The 19,860-nt window shown below is 47.0% G+C and overlaps 1 protein-coding gene across 2 annotated transcripts in view; it reads left to right on the plus strand.

Annotated features, from left to right (window-relative positions):
- MTHFD1L (methylenetetrahydrofolate dehydrogenase (NADP+ dependent) 1 like) overlaps nucleotides 1-19,860 on the plus strand; it is a 1,218,839-nt gene that overhangs the window by 543,492 nt on the left and 655,487 nt on the right. For both annotated transcript variants that reach the window (XM_078649387.1, XM_078649386.1), the window contains exon 12: nucleotides 12,883-13,019. In XM_078649387.1, coding sequence (XP_078505513.1) covers nucleotides 12,883-13,019 — 137 coding nt within the window. The remainder of the gene's footprint in view (nucleotides 1-12,882; nucleotides 13,020-19,860) is intronic.

A 19,860-nucleotide genomic window follows, 5' to 3' on the forward strand; every position in this document is an offset into this window, starting at 1 on the left:
CTTTTCAAACAAATTTGGTAAAGTTTGAAATACTGGACTTTTTATGCCAATGGATTCATTAGATTTAGCAGTAGCCCCTTTATTAGAGTTCTTACCCTGTTTAGTAGTAGTTTTTTTGCCAGAGATCGATGGTGCTGCCTCTGCCATCACAATCTTCTCGTTCTCTTGCGCCGCGTTACTCAACTCAGACCCAAGGACAGTTTTCCTGTTACTGCGTGTGGTAATAGAAGGTGGAAGCGGTGTCCTCTTTTTCTTCCGTGAGCCACCTCTGCCAGGAAAAATGTTACTCTGTGCCCAGCACAGACAGAGTGTAGCACGCCACAGCGGTGACCGCCGGTTGAACTCAAAAAAATTCAGCAACATTCGTATCACCGCCTGATGTTGATGCTGGGATAGCTTGTAGCGAATTGTAGCAGATTAGTGGAGCAGCACGATATAATTGTATCTTTCCCAGTTTCTTCGTAGCGATGTAAGTTGAGTTTTGTACAATCTGCTCAAGCCAAACTCCGACAGTATCAGCGTCTATCAAGCATTCCCCCCTCTGCTAGAGCCCGCTCGAGGGTGGGCGACGCCTTTCCACCAGCCGGGAGCAATCAAGTCCAGCCCTCCGATTAGAAAATGAAGAGCTGCTTTCAAACGCCAGAAAAGCTCCGTTCTCCGTCCCCAACTTTCACAGAGCCCAGCCTGAGGCGGTCGGAAATGAAAAAATGAAAAGCCGCTTTCGTTCTCGGTTTCCGTTTTTCTCGAGCAGCCGAGCCGCCGAGCCGAGCCGCCGAGCCCAGCCCGACGCTGACAGCGCAACGCGGCCAGCAACCACGGCAGTGATGATGGTTCCAGCAGCCGGCCAATATTATTCAACGGCTTTTACCAGGTAAAATGTGCTCATTAAGCCTGCTGAACTTCAGCTATCCATAGCGTCAATTACCCAAGTCTTCTCCTTCTTTTCAAATGGAAAAAAATGATAGGACGCCAGGAGCACGGGAGCAGGCTGACTACACAGCCTCCCGCACGGCAGCCATCTTGCCTCTGGCTTGGAATCTATCTCATCGCTACAGTATCTGGCATACCTTAAAATTTCATCTAGTGGCTTGTTTTGCCAACAAATTAAATGTTGCTGAATCATCAAACAAATATCAGGTCTCAACCCCAAAACAAACTTTGACACAAACTGTCCTATATCTTTGGGATCCATTACATCGAGTCCACTGTATTGTTTGAATGTTTTCAACAACCTCTCATAGAACTCATAAACTGTCTCCTTTGGTTCTTGTCTTGTTCGGTCTATTTTTACCCAATCTATGTCCTGGGGTGGTACCTTATCTTTCAGCCAAGCTATTACCCTTTCATACTTTTGCATGACAATTTCAGACGGTCCATTTGTCTGAGCATCCCTCACTGGTTCAGTAGTTGGCCATTCAACACTAGTCTTGCACGATGTCCACAAGTCAGATGGGACCACAATGTCAAACAAAGTGTTCAAATCAATCCACAATACTTTCGAGATCTTTACAAACCTTTCTACCTGCTTATACCACTCTACTGGATTGTCCCTTAACTTCGGAAATGAGTTGGTAAATGCAGCTAAATCTCCTCTACTCCAGGGTACATGTACATAATTTCCATTCGATATTTCTCGCAAAGGGAATGCCTCCATCTGCATTACCCTTCCTTCAGGAGACATCACACTCGTGCTCCTCCTGACAGTACCCCTTTTGGACCATCTCTCTTCCCATTTGTCCAGATCCCTCCACGCTCTTATTCCTGCTATCAGTTCCCTTATGTGTGTTTTCAATCCAGTTGTCCTTTTTTCATCTAAATCCTGATCTGTGTATTGTAACCTATGGTTACTCTGTAGGGTCTTTGTTCTGGACAAATCTACCGTATACCTGTCTGCCAATTCAGACAGTTTCTCATGAGTGGCTCTTGCCTTCCGAGTAACATCTTTTGCTATGAACAGCAGCTCATCTTGCTCGTATAACTCAATCCTTTCTAATGGCAACGTACCATCTATTATCTCATCCAGGTCAGATTTTAAACTGGTGACATCAAGTCTTTTCGCCTTTATTGTAGCTTTCAGTACGCTAGCTCTAGGGGGTCCATTCACATCTTTCCCATCCCAGCTCCGAGTCCTACGTCTGGGCTCAGGTGAGTTACGTGGAGTCCTCCCATGCTCCCACCCCTCCAGGTCCCATGCTGTTCCGTCCTCTCTGGGTGGATGATGAAACACTCCATTGTGCCTCATAGTCCCACCTTCCCCTTCATGCCTGGATTCTCTGGGTTCATGGTAAGACATTCCATTACTCCCCCTTTCTTTGGCACAAAGAGAGATAACCTGGCACTGGAACTCTAGTGCAGGCCCTTCAGTGAGGAGGTGGAGGAATGAGCTATTGAAGTGGGCGAGCTGTGAAAGCATCATTAGAATGCGGCAGGCTACTAGACTTGGCAGGGAGAGCTGTATGGATATGGCAAGAGCCTGGGAGATGGTGGTGCAAGCGATGCGTGATTACATGGTGGTGATGACGAGGGGGAATGTTGATTCATGTGGCTTCCATGCACTTTGAGCGATTGCGGGCGACTCCTGGCAGATGGCGAGCCTTTGGGTGGCATGGATCTGGACACCCGCATTAGCAGCAGCAGCAGCAGCTGTGGGGGAGGGGGGAAGGGGGGGAACGTTTTGAGGAGGGTAGCTCGACTTAGCGGCTCGGAGTAGAATAGGAGGATAGCACGTAGGTTGGGCCCAGGGAACCGGGGCTCCCGGGATAGCAGGCAGGTGCTCTGACAGTGATATGGGGAGGCCCGGGAGGGGGACTCTGGAGCGACTTGATCGGCACGGGCTTGGATGAGGCATGTGCTGTTGCCGGTATCTCCCTGGAAATTCTGAGTTTGTTTGTAGATGGGTGGGGGGGGGAGTTTTAGGGGGGGTAAAAGCAGATACTAAAAGGTGAGGTTGGTCGTACACTTGGGACCGGAGAGTACGGAAACATCCTACTGAGAAGGTAATCCTGCAGCGCCGCCCAGCCTCCGGGATGTGGGCCCAGTGGCTGTGTACGATATAACTGTAACTTTTAAGATTGGGATGCTGCAAGTGTACTGATTGGATTAAGATGTGGTCTTGTTATTACTTCTGCAATAAAAATATATTTAAAAAAAAAAAAAAAAATACTCCCCCTTTCTTCACAATTGGTCTGTGACCTTTGATCACCTGATGTATGGCAAGATCTTTCATTGTTCCCCCTATTCCAGTGTTGCACATTCTCCCCTGGCGCGTGATGAGTGCACCTAAACCTATCTCTGTATGCTAGTACCATTTGGTCTCCACCCTTTTCAAAGAGCCGAGACATCTCTTCACACTCCATGCTTCTACCTTCTCGCTCCTGCTGGTCCCTCCCATCATTAGGACGTATTACTCCTCTGTTCTCCTGGCTTTGACCCTCACGTCCCTGACTACTTTCGCTAGCCCCGCAGTGAGATACTGTCCCATTGCCTCGATTTCCCCACTCAGCTTCTGCTCTTGACCTATTGCTCTGCGTTTCTGCGGACCCATCCCATTCTCTCAAATCGACCCACAGCTCCTTAAAGGATTTCGGACGTGGTCCCCTTAGGTCCATCGGTCCTCTTTGACCCCCCTGCTCTGTTGCGGGACTCACTGTCGGTTCGAATGGGGTGTTCCACGTTACCGGTCCTGGCAATTGCTTCCAGGCATTTGTCGTGTCATTCCTCCTCTCCATCTCAACCCTTTCTCTGTCTAACCGTATCTGTTCTTCCTCTCTCACATTCTCTGGGTTGTAAATCGATACTATGGGTCCTATGGTAACGGGTACTTGGAGAGCATCTGGCAATCCAAAAGTTTCAGCCCTCTCTGCGGTTGGCGTTTTCTGTACCACAAACCTTCCGACTACACTCTGTGCTGTACTATGTTGAGGTGTCTCCCCACCTTTGATAGGTGTCCATTCCGATATAGGAAGTGGTACATACCCCTCTATGGCAGCCCCATCTTCCCTTGCGAGTCCTCTACTTTCTATCTCCCCAACTCTCGGAGGCGGTCTATCTATCAATAATCTATTTATCAAGTTGTCCTCCGAGTCGCTCTCCTCATCTTCTTCCATGAGTGTCTTTTCACCTGCCACCTCTCTCACTGTGTACAACTTATCCACCTCAATAGCCTGTACCCTCCACCTCTTGGCGTCCTCATCCCATTTGGAATCTCGCACTGCTCTTACTGATCGCGTCAGCCTTTCTTGACGCCTATTCAGATTCCTATCGTGCGCTGCCCTAATCCATGCGTTAAGGGCCTCAAACTGTGTCGGTCTAGGCGGGGGATTCAATGCGGACATGGTTGCTTTTAACCGATGTAACACCTCTAATTTAAACGTCCCATACTTTGGGAACGACATTTCCTCATTCCCTTCCGTAAGCTTGTTCCAAACTCCAATCCATAATATCGTATGCAGCCCAACATTCGCTGCCATATAATGAGCTGGTGTACCCTCTGGCGGTGCCTCTTGCCCGTAAAAAGACTCTCTCTCCTTTTTCTTTTAAAAATATCCTTCAAACATTTAAAACACTTCATTTTCAATCTACTAGTTTCTGTTTTCTCCGGTTTGTTTACTTCCTGATGACAATCCACCAATCTCCACACTGTTCTCGCCAACTGGCCTATCAGAGCGCGACTTCTCACTGACGTCGCACCAGCCGCCCAATCCCGTCGCGGCTCTTGCCGATGTCACACCAACCGTCCTATCGCGTCGCGGCTCTTCACTATCCACCCTATCTCAGCGCGGCTCTTGCCGACGTCACTCGTCCCCCTTCGCAGCAGTTCCCCTCCTTTTTCAGCTCGTCTCCGCGTTTATGCATGCGTCCCATTCATACTTCGAAAAATGATTACTTCCGTCCAAGCGATCACTTTTCTTTGACTGTACGCCCACAGTCAATCTGTAATTGTCACCTTAACTGGCGAAATGTCTTTCCGTTTACGTCCAGACAATCGCCTTCTCTGATAGGTTACTTACACACAGTAACTTTCGACCAGCGTCCGTTACTCACACACTCACTCTTGCACTCCCCCTATCTCGGTTCTGCGGCGGTCAATGGTACCTCATGACCTCCTTACTCTGGTCGACAATTACTCTGGATGTTCGATACACCCGAACCACTTAAGCTACTTAAGATTTTACCAGGTTGCGCGCGCTCACAACCTTCTCACAATCACGCTACAGGCATTCAACTCCGCAAGACATTACAATACAAATACAACACAAAACACCGCAATCTGTTCACGCATGACCCTTGTTATACTCACTCTCCCCGATACTGCTGCTTTTCTCGCACCGTCAGCACCCTCTTCGGCACGCGATTCTTCCGCTGCTCATCTCTCGATGTCTAGCTCTAGGGGCCTTGGGGTAAGCTAACCTAGTCTAGATTACCTTCCTCAAGAAGATAACCATCCTACACTGCTACCAACTGTTAACGCGGGGTTTCTGGTCTCTAGTTACCATACCAGATCCCTAATCCTGTCGACTGAATCGTTGGTACCTGTCATTGAGTAAAAGACAATCTACTACTAGGTTAGTCACATAGGAAATTAAACCAATCACCACTGGGAAAGGTTACAAAGTTTTAATTCAAAGTCAAAAGTATCTGGAGATACAAACATCTCAGAATAAGATTCAAAAGGTACACAGGAATTAGTACAAAAAGGTACTCTAAATATTCTCAATCAACAAAAGGAAATTATCAAAACTATTTCAAAGAGCATAAGCGTTGCAAGAATCGCTGTGAGTTGCAACCTGAGAGTCATTTACAGAAAGGAAAAGTACAAGTTAAATCTGTCCCTACACTAGACTAAGTGACATCCCTACTTAACAAGATCTTTACCTAAAAAAGGTGTCAGCAGTGATGACTTCCAAAGAAGATCACACACTTCCCTTAGTCTTTGTCTCAATTGAAGTCTTTTCCGTTCTCTATCTGCCTACCCATCCGCTCTCTAAGGCTTCTCAGATCATCTGCTCTAACTCCACCCCGGGGTGCTATCCCTAATACCAAATCACATTTCCAATAGGAGCGCCCATGTCGACGCCTCTCACGTGGTACAGTTTTGAGCGGCAAACTCCGTACTGGTGCTCCTCTGGACTCTTCATTAAAGTTGACCTTGCTTCCCAGGCTTCTTCTTCAGCGAGACAGTACCCCCTAAAATTCCTGAAGACTCCTCCAGGCCTGCGCCTGGCTCTCTTGAACAAAGGAACCGTTCATCATGGTACTGATTAGGGCTCCTCGCACCTGCGACAGACACATGTACTGTGGGCCTCAAATTCCAACCTCCACCATATCTCGGACCATAAAACATGTGTAAGAATTCTCAGTTAGTGCCTAGCACATCTTTCCCCTAACGAGCACATTTTAGATCAAAGAGAATGACTTGGTCTTTTCAGGCCTAGTTGATTTACACAAAGCGGTTTCTGTCTTCTAAAACATTTCCTTTCTTTGGTTTAAACAGTATTTAACTAACACGTATTACTATAATATAATGCAACACATCTATATAAAACATATATTTTAATACTATGCCTAATAATACATTTGCACTCAAATGACATTAGAATCCACGTCACTAAAAGTGTAGCAGCATCTTTCGTTTCCTGTGAAATGCCATGTGGCCTACACATTTTCATGGTTTGCAGAATTACATTTCGTTTCACTTAGTCATCTAACGTGTGACTCCAACATCATTTTAACATTTCTACAACCTTTACATTAATTTTCCACACTTATATATGCATCTATTCTAATTAAAACAAACACTCATATATTTTCTCTATATAAATCGACACTCTTGTATATTCCATACTAAGCTAATACTACGTGCTTGTAAATATGGTGTACTTATACATTTTTCAGATTTTGTGCTCTCACATCTTTCAACCTTCCACAGCAGCGGCTGACCCCTTTCTTTTGCTGAATGAGGCCCTCCTCTATCCTATCATGGCTGCTATGACGAAACCCTTTCTGTGCTGGGAAGTCTAAAACCAAAATGGTAGATGTCATAGACCCACTATGGGTGACCCACACTTTCTTCCCATCTGTCACCCACTTTCTTCCCATCTGTCACCAGAGTCTGGTTATTCTATCGTAGTCATCAAAGCAGAATCCCGGTGACTTTCACACAGTTCTCCCGGACAGGAAATCAATGAAACTTGGTGACCATGTGGCAGTATAACTCTGTGTGGCTAGTGACACCTACCTTTTAACACTTTAAGTGCGCCTGTCGGCCAACGGCCGTCGTGAGCACTACCTCGGTAGTGCTGCTCACGTCTGTTGCCCGACGCGACCCCGCCCACTCAATGGAACACCCGCACCGCGGCGAAATTGCTGCCGCGGTTAAGTAGTTAAAGGTATGTTCATGCCTAATGGCAACTGGTGAAATTTGCACTTACCAGTCTACCAGAGCATTTGAAAAAGTCATTCCTGACCTAGTGAGTGATTCCTGGATCCTACAAAATAGGTCTTAAAGTGTGGCCTTGACTCTGTGGACATGGTTACTCGGTCTGTTGTTAAGACTGTTATGCTGGGTCGTTCTACTTCGATGGGTCCCTTTGGATTTTCGAGAGCAGTACAGTCTAAGCTCAATTAACACCCCATTTAAAGGTGAGCAGCTGTTTGGTGAGAAGGCTGCCTCCTCCTTAGAATGCTTCAAGTGAAGCATTGCAACCGTTTGTGCCATAGTCCTGGTCTCCTCTGAATGGTAATTTAGCAATTTTACCAACAATATTGAAAGTTCTGTGGTTAGTATAGGACTGTGTTGTCTCCTCAAATGCATCCATCTCATCCCATCCAGACACCACAATGACTTTGTTGCTCCTTTCGGGAAAGGGGTCGATCAAGGGGATTTCATAAGCAGTAGCAGCTGATTCACACCCCGCCACCTCTGCAAGTTCTTCCTCTTCTTCCTCTTCTTCAAACCCTTCTGACTCTTCCCTCTATCAATATCACCTTTTGGTGGACGGTAGGGTCTCTAGTTTTGCCACCCATTGGGAGCAACTGATGAACTACACATTGGTCATATAGCCAATCTGTTGGGAATGCACACTTCCTTACCTTTTCTTCCCTCCAGAGCACCTTCCCTCATTCAGAACATGTTTACTGGCTTACAGCTTGACCCTAGAGGTGGAAGTCTTTGCCTTGCTGGACATGTGGACAATAGAACTCGTGCTTCTGAAAGAGAAGGGGCTACAGGATTTTCCTCCTTTTGCTTCTTGGTCCCAAAGGAAGGATGGAGGCCTTTGTCCACTCCTTTTAACCCTCTTTTTCTGCCAGGACAAATTCAAGATGCTGTACCTGAGCAAAGTCCTCTAAGGCTTCAACTCTGGAGATTAGATGGTGTCTCTGGACTTCTAGCACTCCTGCATCCATCCTCTGTATCTCTCTGCCCATAGTTACTACTTGAGGTTTACTATGGGATCCGAACAGTATCTGGTTGTGATCCTCACATTTGCTTTGACAGCCTCATGTTTCTTTACAAAGCTGCTGCTGGTTGTGTTGGTCTGGAGTCCATGTACTCCCTACGTGGATGACTCGCTGGTGAAGGCAGAGTCTCGACCACTGGCCCATGATTATCTCCAGTGACTCTTACATCACTTCCATGCAGAGGCTAAAATTGAATGGATCAGTGCTAGACAGGACCTGACCCTCATGTGGATATGCAGGAGATTATTCTGATTTGTCTCTTGCAAGTTCCTGCAGGTCTTGGTCTTGTGCCTGGTAGGCCTCCGGGCCTAGTGGATCCCATTGATCACTTCAGGAGGCGAATCAGAGTCCTACGGTGGTGTCTAACGAGGCCGTCTTTGCTACACCCAAGAAGACTCTAGGTTCAGGTGTGGATTCTCCAGTCTGCGCATCAGGATCTGCTAAGAGGTGACCCATTCCGCTCCTCACAAGATCAGGCTACCGTTGTCATGGATTCCTCCTCGCTGAGTGCTCATACTAGGATATGATGCAGAGCATTTGGTGCACTTTGGAGCAACACTTGCATAAATGTGCTCAAGCTGCAGGTGGTCCGTCTTGGCCCGAAGTATTTACTTCCTTCCATCTCGAGGGGCAATGTTCCAAATTGTAGTGGAAATACCACTACTGTCTAGTCTATCAACAAGAAGGGCAGTGTTGTCATGGAATGTGTTGGGAGGTGATTTGCCTGTGTGCCTATATTTAGATTAGCAGGTCTGTATTTCACAATTTGAAAGAGGAGGGACGGGCCATTGTGAGGAGACTTTGCATTATGCTGATCACTGACTTTGTCGTCTTCGAACCCTCCCCCAAAACACTAAGAAAATCTTGCTAGGGTGCAGCTGATGTGCAGCAACACATAACCTGGAAGCCCACTATTTGCTGGGGTTTCCAGCTCACCTTGTGTTTTATTGTGTGATATTGACTCGTCATTGCAGGACCGCGAGAAGATATCCAATATCGTTTGACTGAATAGTGTACCGCATGTGTTGGCAGGTCTGCACCAACTAAGATGCCTTCCAGGGCCTACATTCAGCATGACTGGGCTGTGCATGTGCAGTTTCTTCACATGTGTATGGTTCAGTTTAAAGGACACATTTTGGTACCCCAGCAGTCTGAGAGCTGGATAGTAAGAACAGACAGCTGTTTTAGCAAAAGCAAACTGAGCCTCAGCCCAAGATACTTTACTGGAAATAATTTCTGTACAAATATCCCACTCTGAGAGTAATTATAAAAAACACTAGAATAGTTTCAAGAGAGGGCACATGGGAAGTTACTGAACCACATGACAGGAACCTGAATCCTGTATACAATCAGAGATAGTTTTTCAATGTTTATGATGATTATTGCCTAGGAAATCTGGGAATCAGAATCACACACAAAGTGAGTATTAACATGCCTCACTGAGCTCGGCAGAGAGACAGACTGGGAGAACCTCTGGAAATCTGATACCAGCTCACTATGGCAATCAGGATCAAGCTTGCATTTATTTCTACATTTGAGACAAATGTGACTCTTGTGCACAAAATTGAAAAACATTGCATTATAGCAAATTGGGTACACAATAGCAAAGGGCAAAACAAATGTAAAGCATATCTCCATACCAGATAGGGATGAGGCCATATATGTGTGGTGCCTGTACAGCCCACCTGTGGAACTCCTCCTAGAAGATAAAAATCTAACGGGGAAACATCCTTTACAACGCAACTTTTACCACGCAGTGCCTTTACGACGCAACTATTACAACGCATGTCATTACAACGCATTGCGCTGGGGGCGCTCTAGGATAGGGAATGGATTTAATTTACTATCCAACACCTTCCCTACTATCCACGGGGACTGAAGTTGGAATAGTAAATTAAACTATTCACTATCCAGCACCCCTAAGCGCTATGCGTTGTAACAGCATGCGTTGTAAAAACTGCGTTGTAACGGCATGCGTGGTAAAAGCATGCGTTGTAATGTCATACATCCAATCTAACTCCCTGTCCTTAAAATAGGAAATCTGAAGGATAAACACTTTGATAGATCTGAGGCCAGTAACAAAGGGTCTCATTGGAGCTTCTTTCTATTAATTTCATTTTTCTTGGCTTTTTTCTTGTTTATTTCTGACACATGAACATTGACTCGGTGGGTCTAGGTTAGGTACATGCCTGGTGCTGGTACTTATGACTGGAGTGATGGGATGGGCTGAATAACCACAGACCTACAGCAACATGCTGTGAAGGGGAGGACACTCCAAAAGAACTCAAGTCTGTTGCTTGTGGCTTGTGTTGGGACGCTGTACACCTTGGGTTGTTGGCCAGAGGACTTGAGAATGGTTGCTTTGCCAGCATGTAGTGTAATCTAAGTAGAGCTGTATGGTATTGTTGGACCTAGATAGATTACCATTAGAATGATTGGGTTTTGAAATAAAATCAGACGAGGAATGTCCTACACATACTGAGCAGGAATATTGTCTCAAGTATTTTGCGACTGTGGAGTCCTTTCTTACCTCTTGGGAGTGGTATTAGATTGTATGTCCTTCAGGTCAGGGCCCCTGGTTGGACGTCTTCTAAGAACAGCAGGGAGCTTGAATCCTTCCTTGTTAAAGGAGTGGGCAGTATAATAAATGGAGTGCTGGTGTAGAGCTTCCGATAAATGTGTGCCGCTCTACAAATGGATTGATCCATCACATACCTCTGAGCCATTCTCATACCTGTCAAGCTCTCCGCCTGCTTGTAGTTTTCTTCCTGCTGTGCAGGAAGTTATGTTTGTTGTTGACTTGCTGACTCTGAAGTGAAAGATGATTCAATAAAGAATGATGGAAGATCTTTGCTGTCGCAGAGCTGTGATATTTTATGGGCTACTGGACATAGAACAGAGGTATCTTTTTTGCCTCTTTGAGGACTTGCCGTTAGATGAATTAGTATTTGTTGGGAAGCTCAGGCCAAAGGGGAACTACACAGTAGGGGACACTCTCCTACCCCCACAAGGTTGCACTGTGGTCCACCAGCTCTCCTACGGTACAATACGTCCCAAGTATACACCCACTGGTGCTGATTACCCCGATCTCCTATTAACTACTCCACACCTCTGAAGTGAAAGATGATTCAATAAAGAATGATGGAAGATCTTTGCTGTCGCAGAGCTGTGATATTTTATGGGCTACTGGACATAGAACAGAGGTATCTTTTTTGCCTCTTTGAGGACTTGCCGTTAGATGAATTAGTATTTGTTGGGAAGCTCAGGCCAAAGGGGAACTACACAGTAGGGGACACTCTCCTACCCCCACAAGGTTGCACTGTGGTCCACCAGCTCTCCTACGGTACAATACGTCCCAAGTATACACCCACTGGTGCTGATTACCCCGATCTCCTATTAACTACTCCACACCTCTACAGTTACTCTCACTGCACTTAAAAACTGTTTCCCAAACACTCTGGCAGCCATGTTTTTCAAGAAGAATCCTAGACACCCTCTGGGTTGAAAAAGTCGCAAGTGGAAAGGGTCCTGGTTTGCATATCATTTCCACACCAATGGAATCTGCTGCCACTTTAGTTACAGCCAGTCCCCTTACATATCTTCAGAAAAACCCTCTTCGCTTTCCTTTTATATCAGATTCTTCTGAACTGGCTTTTTCTAATCATACCATCTCTCCCAATGCCTTAACACTGTTGCTTTCACTTAGCGCTCAAATTCTGCATGGGAACTGTCATTTTGCACCTGTAGTTAATGCTGCTTTATATATTTACACATGCAATTGATTTGTTTATTGTGTTGTGATGTGAAGCCCTAAGTCAATGCCTGTGTTTGAGATTTAAAATGCATATGTTCTGTATGGCTCTCATACAACGCCTCTATCGTTTATTTCAAGGGAAGGAAGGAAGGCAGGGAAGGTAGTGGGTTTTGGTTAAGGATTGAGGGTAACATATTTATTTTTCGCAATTGTCCGGTAGGAGAGGGCATGGTATGTTTCGCTCTCCTATTATCCTTCGCCCCTGCACAGTAGTTGTAGGAAGGTGCAGATGTTTTGGCAGCCATATACAACGTAAATTTATATATGGGTAAAACGTGAATTACCAGAATGTTTCTCACCTTTGGGTTCTGAGTGACATCATAGATGACACAAAGTTCGCTCTCATAGACTATTTGACGTCACTCAGAACCCCTTGGTGAAAAACATCCCCGTAGTTCACAGTTACCCATCTATAATTTTATATGTTGTCTGTTTATGATCTGGCTCTACCTCCAGTTCCTCAAATAGCTAGCTATCTAGAGCTCCTGTCTCTCCTCTTCTAAAAATCTGAGTTTGCAGTGGAAGGTTTGCTGCTATAATAAACTAGGTGGGTGAAACGCAATCCTACTGTTAGATAAAATAAATAATAATTGTTTTTGCTTCCTTAGGATAACCCCCACACCACTTGGAGAAGGTAAAAGCACTGTGACTATTGGTCTGGTACAAGCTCTGACAGCGCACACAAAAGTAAATTCCTTTGCTTGTTTGCGGCAACCCTCACAAGGCCCTACCTTTGGAGTTAAAGGTATGAGGAAGGTTTTACATTTTCTGTCTAGGAATTGAAGCATCTGTCTAGATTTACAGGAGTGCATTTCTCCCAACTTTTAAGATTTTTAGGAAAAGAATAACTCTGCATTGAAAGTGTGTATTCAAGGTGTAAATTTCCGTAGGGACTCATAATCTAAAAAACCCTCAATAAGGGGAAGGGATGCTAATAAAACAAGCATTGGCATAGCCAATAGGTCTCGCTTTTTGGAATGTAAGTGATTTTTCATTAGAATTTTTTTTGTAGTGAGTTGTATTGTGTAGTGTCTGTGGTATTTAATATTTTAATATGTTTTATGTAATTATATGGTTGTGGTAGAGGGGTAGTATAAGGGTAGAAGGGTAGAGGGCTAGGGCGTTAGTAGAGGGGTAAAAGAGGGATAGTAGAGGGCAATCGTGTTAGTAAAGGGGTAGCGGGGTATTAGAGGGCTAGAAGGGTAGTAAAGAGGTAGATGGGTATTAGATGAGTATAGGGTTAAAAGTGTAGATGAGGGGTATAAGATGGGTAGAGCCATAGAATGTTTGAGGAGGGGTAGTAAAGTGTTAGAGTGGTAGCGGGTAGTAAAGGAGTAGATTTGTAGAAGGTGTAGAAGTGGGGTAGTATAGGTGTAGAAGAGGGTTAGTGTAGGTTTTGAAGAGTGGTAGTAGAGGGGTAGTTGAATGTAGGTGATAGGTTCTATACAACCTTTATTGAAAGGTGCCATAGAACTTAAAGGATGTTTGTCTGACGCCATTTATTGGGTTCTTTCGAAGACTGCAGCAGCCGGCCTCAGTGACACTACACCTGCTGCACTCGTGTCTGCTCCTTTAATGCCCCCCCGCCCCCCCCCGCCCCAGATGCCTTTTCATGGCGTTGCCTGGCCCCGGGAATACTGGGGCAAACGAAGAAGAAAAGCACAATAAGCTGCAGCGCTTTTGCATTAAATGTCAATTTGCAACAGTGAAGGAACCAGTTAAAGAAATGCAATGTATATGTATTTTTGTTTGAAGTGTCACTCTGACAGGAGCCCGGGTGACAATGGTGCTCCTAAGACCCCAGAAACAGAAGCAAGCCCAGGGCCATTGCACCTTTGCCTCTCCCATTAAACGTGACCCCTGTAGTACAGGAGGGGGGCCTACTAGGAGGGGGGAAGAGTAAGGAAGTGGACGGAAGAAACAAGGGAAGTAAGTGCTTCTGTGTACACAGCAGGCTCCCCCCCCCCCCCACACACACACCTTTAGCTGATGTGCGCTGGAGACGGGTCCTCAATGAAAGCCTCCTAAAAAGTCTGTCCAAAGTATTTGAAATGCTTAAAATGACACAGCAGCAGCTCTGATTCTGAGTGCAATGTTAGTGCGACCAGAGAACAAAAAATATTCTGTAACTATTTTGTCGACCTTTCTTTCTCCTTCAGGTCAATACATACAAAATATAAAGCACACACCTTAAAAATCAAACTAGCCTTAAAGATCCATGCGGCTTTAAGTTAATGCGGCCAGACTGCGGAGTTCCTCGTGGGAGCTTACCTTGCCTATGAGGACGGGTTCTGGGCCAGCGTACTCCTCAATCACAAAGAACTGGTTCCAAACCCAGCTTCTCTTAGACCTTGGCAGCGGCTCCAGGGATGACTGGGCACCGGTCCCCGGCGACTTCTCTGCCATGGACTGTGGAGGGGAATGATGGTTGCTGAGACAGCCACACCCAATGAGCCAGACGAGCAGGAGGTGGAGGAAAGGCAGCGGCATGTGGTGGCCTCACGTCTCCCCAGTCCTGGAGTACGGCTGGAGCTCGGATACTGAGAAGGGAACACCTTAATGTAGAGGGCGGCTCACACAGTGGTCCCCTGGGATAACAAGTATTGGCCGCACGTGCGCCTCGCTCTTAAGGTAAAAAAAAAAGACCTGTGTGCGCGTGCACTAGAAGCAGAGGGGAGATGGGGGGCCTGCGCGATTTACTTGCGGGAGAGATAATTGCTACCATATGGTGGTGCTAGCTTCCGCAAGTAAATCTCCTCACGCGTTGCCATTGAAGGCAATGGGACGCGTGCACGTATTTGGCTGAAAAGCCAAGGTGATGGGAAAAGGTCCTTTTGCCTAAGCAGCACATGCCCGCTGCGAAGGCGAGACCTAAAAACGAGGTATATGAAAGTCCGCATAACAATAGTGCTAACCAGAGGGCGTAGCTAGGTGCCCACCAAAATAGCCGCACAATAAGACTGCTTCTTATCTGGCAGTCAGGAATCCCTTCCATCGGTCTGAATATTAGTCTATGCCCAGCCATCCTGTGTCTGCAGTGGGTGCTGCCATCCCGGGATTACAGATCGGGGCGTTGACATTCATTTTTGGGCCCTAATGATTGAGAAAGAAGCAGTGTCACCTGTGAGGTGTGTAGCCCAGGTCAAGGCAGGCTGTGGCGCGGCAGCCTGGTGAAGCAGTGGTGGAGCTGGGGCCACTCCTCTAAGACTTACGCCTCCGGCAGGACTGGCCGAAGGAGATGAGAGCGGAGGTGGGTGCAGAGGATGCCGGGGAACGGATCACCAAGCTGCTGAGAAAAGACTTCCCAACAGCGGCCCCCTGACTCCTTTGTGTACTCAGCCACATGGTGGGGCTAGGCCTGGTCCCACTGCAGCAGACCCAGTGGGTGCTAAGATGGGCTGCAAACTAGAGCAACTTCTGCCCCTGGGGCGGATGAGCCATCAGGGCAGAGCGGTGAAGATTGGAACCCACTAGCAAACAGAGGGTCTGCATCAAAAACGGTGTGTTTCCCCCCTATTCCCCTCCCCCGCCCAACTTGGCCAGGCGATCGGCAAGCAACCCTGGGGTTCCGGGTAGGTTCTCTCCCCTGCCCCAACTCCCCTTTTCCTTGAAGGATGCTTGTGACGCTCATTGGAGTGGCTTAGATTTGGGAACCTCCTTCACCACACTTCACCCCCCCCCCTCCACCCTGCCCCCCCCCCTCGCCCCGGCCCACACAGTACCTGGATGTGCTTGAGGACTGTGGTGGTGACGCGATAACTGCCGCGGGAGTAGACAGTGTGGTGGTGGGGTTTATGTCTGGGGGCGGGGGCCTACTCGAACGAAGTTATGGGGCGTGCACCCAAACAAATTTGTTGAGTGGCAAGCTGAGGAGTCATGGGGAGAAATAGTGCAGGGAAGTGACTGAGCGCTTCTGCCACTGTGCCGGACATTTGAGGGGGGGGGGGCGGGGCCTTCAGCCCAAATCCTGCCGAGAGGAGATCCAGCACGGTTCCCGTTACAGAACTGTACCTCCTTGAATAGCTCCATGTGGCAGGGGTGCAAGCGGAGTGTTGCAGCCCTTTGCTGAATGAGGATTGGACAGTAAAGTAGGGGTAAACCCCTCCTCATAGGCCCCGTCAATTAACTAATTTGCTCTGGCGGGCTGCTGGACGAGGCAAGACCTTGGACGGCGGCCGGGCTCTACCGGAGTACCCAGAGGCTCATCCTACTATGGAGGTGCATGCAGAGATGCCTGGCCCCGAGGAGTAAGCCATAGACATCCAAAAGCCACCCCACTCTTGCTGTCTGAGAGCGCTGACCTGAAAGATGGTAAACAGTCTTAAAGGCCGGAGTAGTGGTGAAGACGAGTGTCAAACAGGACTGGACCGAAGGACATGGTAAGAAAAAGAGGCCTTACACCTATTCAGGCAAATGACCTGGACAAATATGCAGTACCTATGTGGCCCCTGGAGGTGCGGAGGGGAGAGACGCTACTGGTGACAAGAGAATGGAGTCCCGACCCACGAGTAAACCTTCATTGTGTGAACTTTTGGCTACCATGCATGACCTCAGGGGTACCATTTACCCAAGCTGGATACGGTCACAGTGGATGTCAATCTTCTTTGTGGTGACTTTAGGTAGATCACTGAAAAGGTCATAGTGGTGGAGTCACAAATCAACACGCTGCTGTCGACAACCAAAAGACCAAGTCCAGAGCCTAACAAAAGGAACACCCTCATTGCAGTCAAGCTGGAAGATCAAGAAGGGAGAGCGAATACAAAGAATGTACGCATAACTACTGCTGAAACTAATAAAAAATAAAAAAGAAGGGAGAGCGAGGCGAAACAACATTAGAGTGGTAGGAATCCCTGAGGAAGTTGAGGGACCCAGTGCTGAGCTTTTTAAGGAGGACCTCATAGTGAACATGCTTCGTCCCTAGCCACTCTCCATCTTCTCAATATAACGGGTGCATAGGGCACCGATGCCCCCACTATGGCTGGACAATTAATGCCAGGGTGTTTAACTACAGAGATAGCAAGGCAATCCTCCAAGCAGCCTGCTCTTCTGGAGGCCTTAAATATGAAAACGCTACTAACCACATTTTTCAAGACTTTACATTGCAAGTCCAGCGACCGTGCCAGAACATTGAGAAGGTTAGCAAAGCACTCAGAGCCAAATTAATATATAATGCTTTATCCAGCACGATAGCGTGTGGTTTTGGTGGGCAAGTCATCGCACTTTACAACCCGAAAGAGGCATGGAACTGGATTGAGGGGTGGTGTAGCACTAGCCGGAGGGGAGCTGGGGAGCAGTGAGGATGACATTCTGGGGGCGAATTGGGTTCTCAACACTCTGCATCCCAAGAGGAGCAGTTGGAACATGATGCCGCTATGGTCATGTGAGCAGCAGAAACCTAAGGGGACAAAAAGTAGATCCGATGATGACGCTACCGGCTTTTAGTACGTCTATGGTGAGCGTAAAATGTACTATTGACCGAAAATGACTGTTGAGGGTCCCAAAGAATTTTTCTCAATGTGATCCTCATACGATACTTGGTCCCAGTCTTTATGATTCTTCTGACATACTTAATTTGGAAGCAGAGTGGTCAATTGTTGTTCATAGCTTCTCCCTCCCTGTATTTGACATTGATAATATACCAGGCAGTTGTGGGTGGCACGGATCAGGGGGTTGGGATGCAGGGGGAAGATCAAATAAAAAGAAATCTCCTCACATCTCTCTGCGTCGTCCCTCGTCGTCGTCCCTCGTAGTCATCACTCTGCTCCAGATGGAAGATGAAGCAGCCACTCTCCCCTGACGAATCACAATGCTGTAATGCAGCATTGTGATTTGTCTGAGCGCCGTGATTCAGCGCTCAGATGGGGAACGGGGGCCTGGACATGTTCTCCATGCAGGCTGTAATGCAACCTGCATGGAGAATATGCAACGTGTGCATGAGTGTTTGGCCGGCCCGAGAGGGCCAATCAAACATTCATGTGCTCTTTACAGAATGCCACCACTCCTTCTCCTGCTCTGAGAGCAGAGCAGCCCTGGCCCGTAAAGACGGAGGAACAAATAAAATGATGATATTGTCTAGTTATCATTTTTTCCCCCCTTCATTTCCACTGCTAAAAGCAGTGGGGCAACGCTCCTCCACCTCAGCGGAGGAGTCTCCACAAATATTGGGGGTAGTGTCTTGGCCAAAATGTCAGAAGATTTGGCTGGTAGTCACAGCAGGGTAGCTAAGCACAACATTGCATGGGCTTGGGGCACAGTGTCCCCCCCCCGCCCATCTTCCCCGAATTGAAGACTGAGAATCAGATTTGGACTAGTGCCAGTGGAAGCAAGTGGTCTCTCATAGCAGGGCTGTCTTAGAAAGTGGGAAACGGTGTGGGGCAACTTGCACACCTTTCAGGGTTACTGAGTATGTGAGGTTGATGCGGCGAGGGAAGCGTTGGGTACTGAACTTTTCATGTTACCTGTTGCGGACTCCACAACCTTTTGAGCGTCGTACAGGCTCCATTTCAAATTTATAACTAGGTCATATTTCAGACGCTGTCTGCTCTGATCAGAGTGTACACTAAACGACTGCTTGAAATGCTGAGCGATGTTTAATAAAGAGAAAAAAATGTGCTATTCACTTTGAAAGAGTACGGCTTATAGGGTACTACAGCATCCGAAGATGCAGATGTGGTTCTGAGACTTCGGGTAAAATCTTAAGATCTAAAACAACTGAGGGAAATTTGGGGGATATGTACAGCCTCTGTGCAGATATGCTCGGATTAGTCTAATATGCTAAAAATGGGGGTGGGGTCGCACACTACTCACACACCGGCGGTGTCGCCCCTAAGGACTCTGGTCAATGTAGTAAAGTGTTCGCGATGCATCATCTTTCGATCTTCTGCTATCTTCGCTGTCTTCGCCATCCCTGGACACGTGTTTCGGGGTATTACCCTCATCAGCAGGGATAGGCCGTGTACTGGGGTTGCCGATGGCTGCCAATATCTGCCAGGTATAGTACCACTCAGGCGCGTAGGTGCGGGATCCCAGGCTCGTCAGCCCGCTGCTCAAGGGAGCTTTAAAGTTACAAATGGGGGTGGGGTCGCACACTACTCACACACCGGCGGTGTCGCCCCTAAGGACTCTGGTCAATGTAGTAAAGTGTTCGCGATGCATCATCTTTCGATCTTCTGCTATCTTCGCTGTCTTCGCCATCCCTGAACACGTGTTTCGGGGTATTACCTCTCATCAGCAGGGATAGGCCGTGTACTGGGGTAAAAAATAAAAATATATTTGTATTCATTCATTGTACAAAAATATGTTCTACTTTTTTAAATTTATTTAATCATTGTGCTGTTGTACAATACTTAAAAAGACAAGTTCATCATTAACTACACATACATTTAACAGTGAAGCAATTACAACAAGCAGTTACCTAGATTACTGTACATTCACAAATGTTTAAATGTGCAGTAGTCACATTTTGTTTCAACACTGGAATCATAAATTGACATTTGAATTATTTCATCTGTTCCTTTTATGCAAACTATTTAACCACCAAGACTGTTCTCAAATCAAAATGTATTTACTGAAAAGACAAATAACCC

Source organism: Lissotriton helveticus, chromosome 6 (assembly GCF_964261635.1).
Source record: "Lissotriton helveticus chromosome 6, aLisHel1.1, whole genome shotgun sequence".
Taxonomy (NCBI): Eukaryota; Metazoa; Chordata; class Amphibia; order Caudata; family Salamandridae; genus Lissotriton; species Lissotriton helveticus.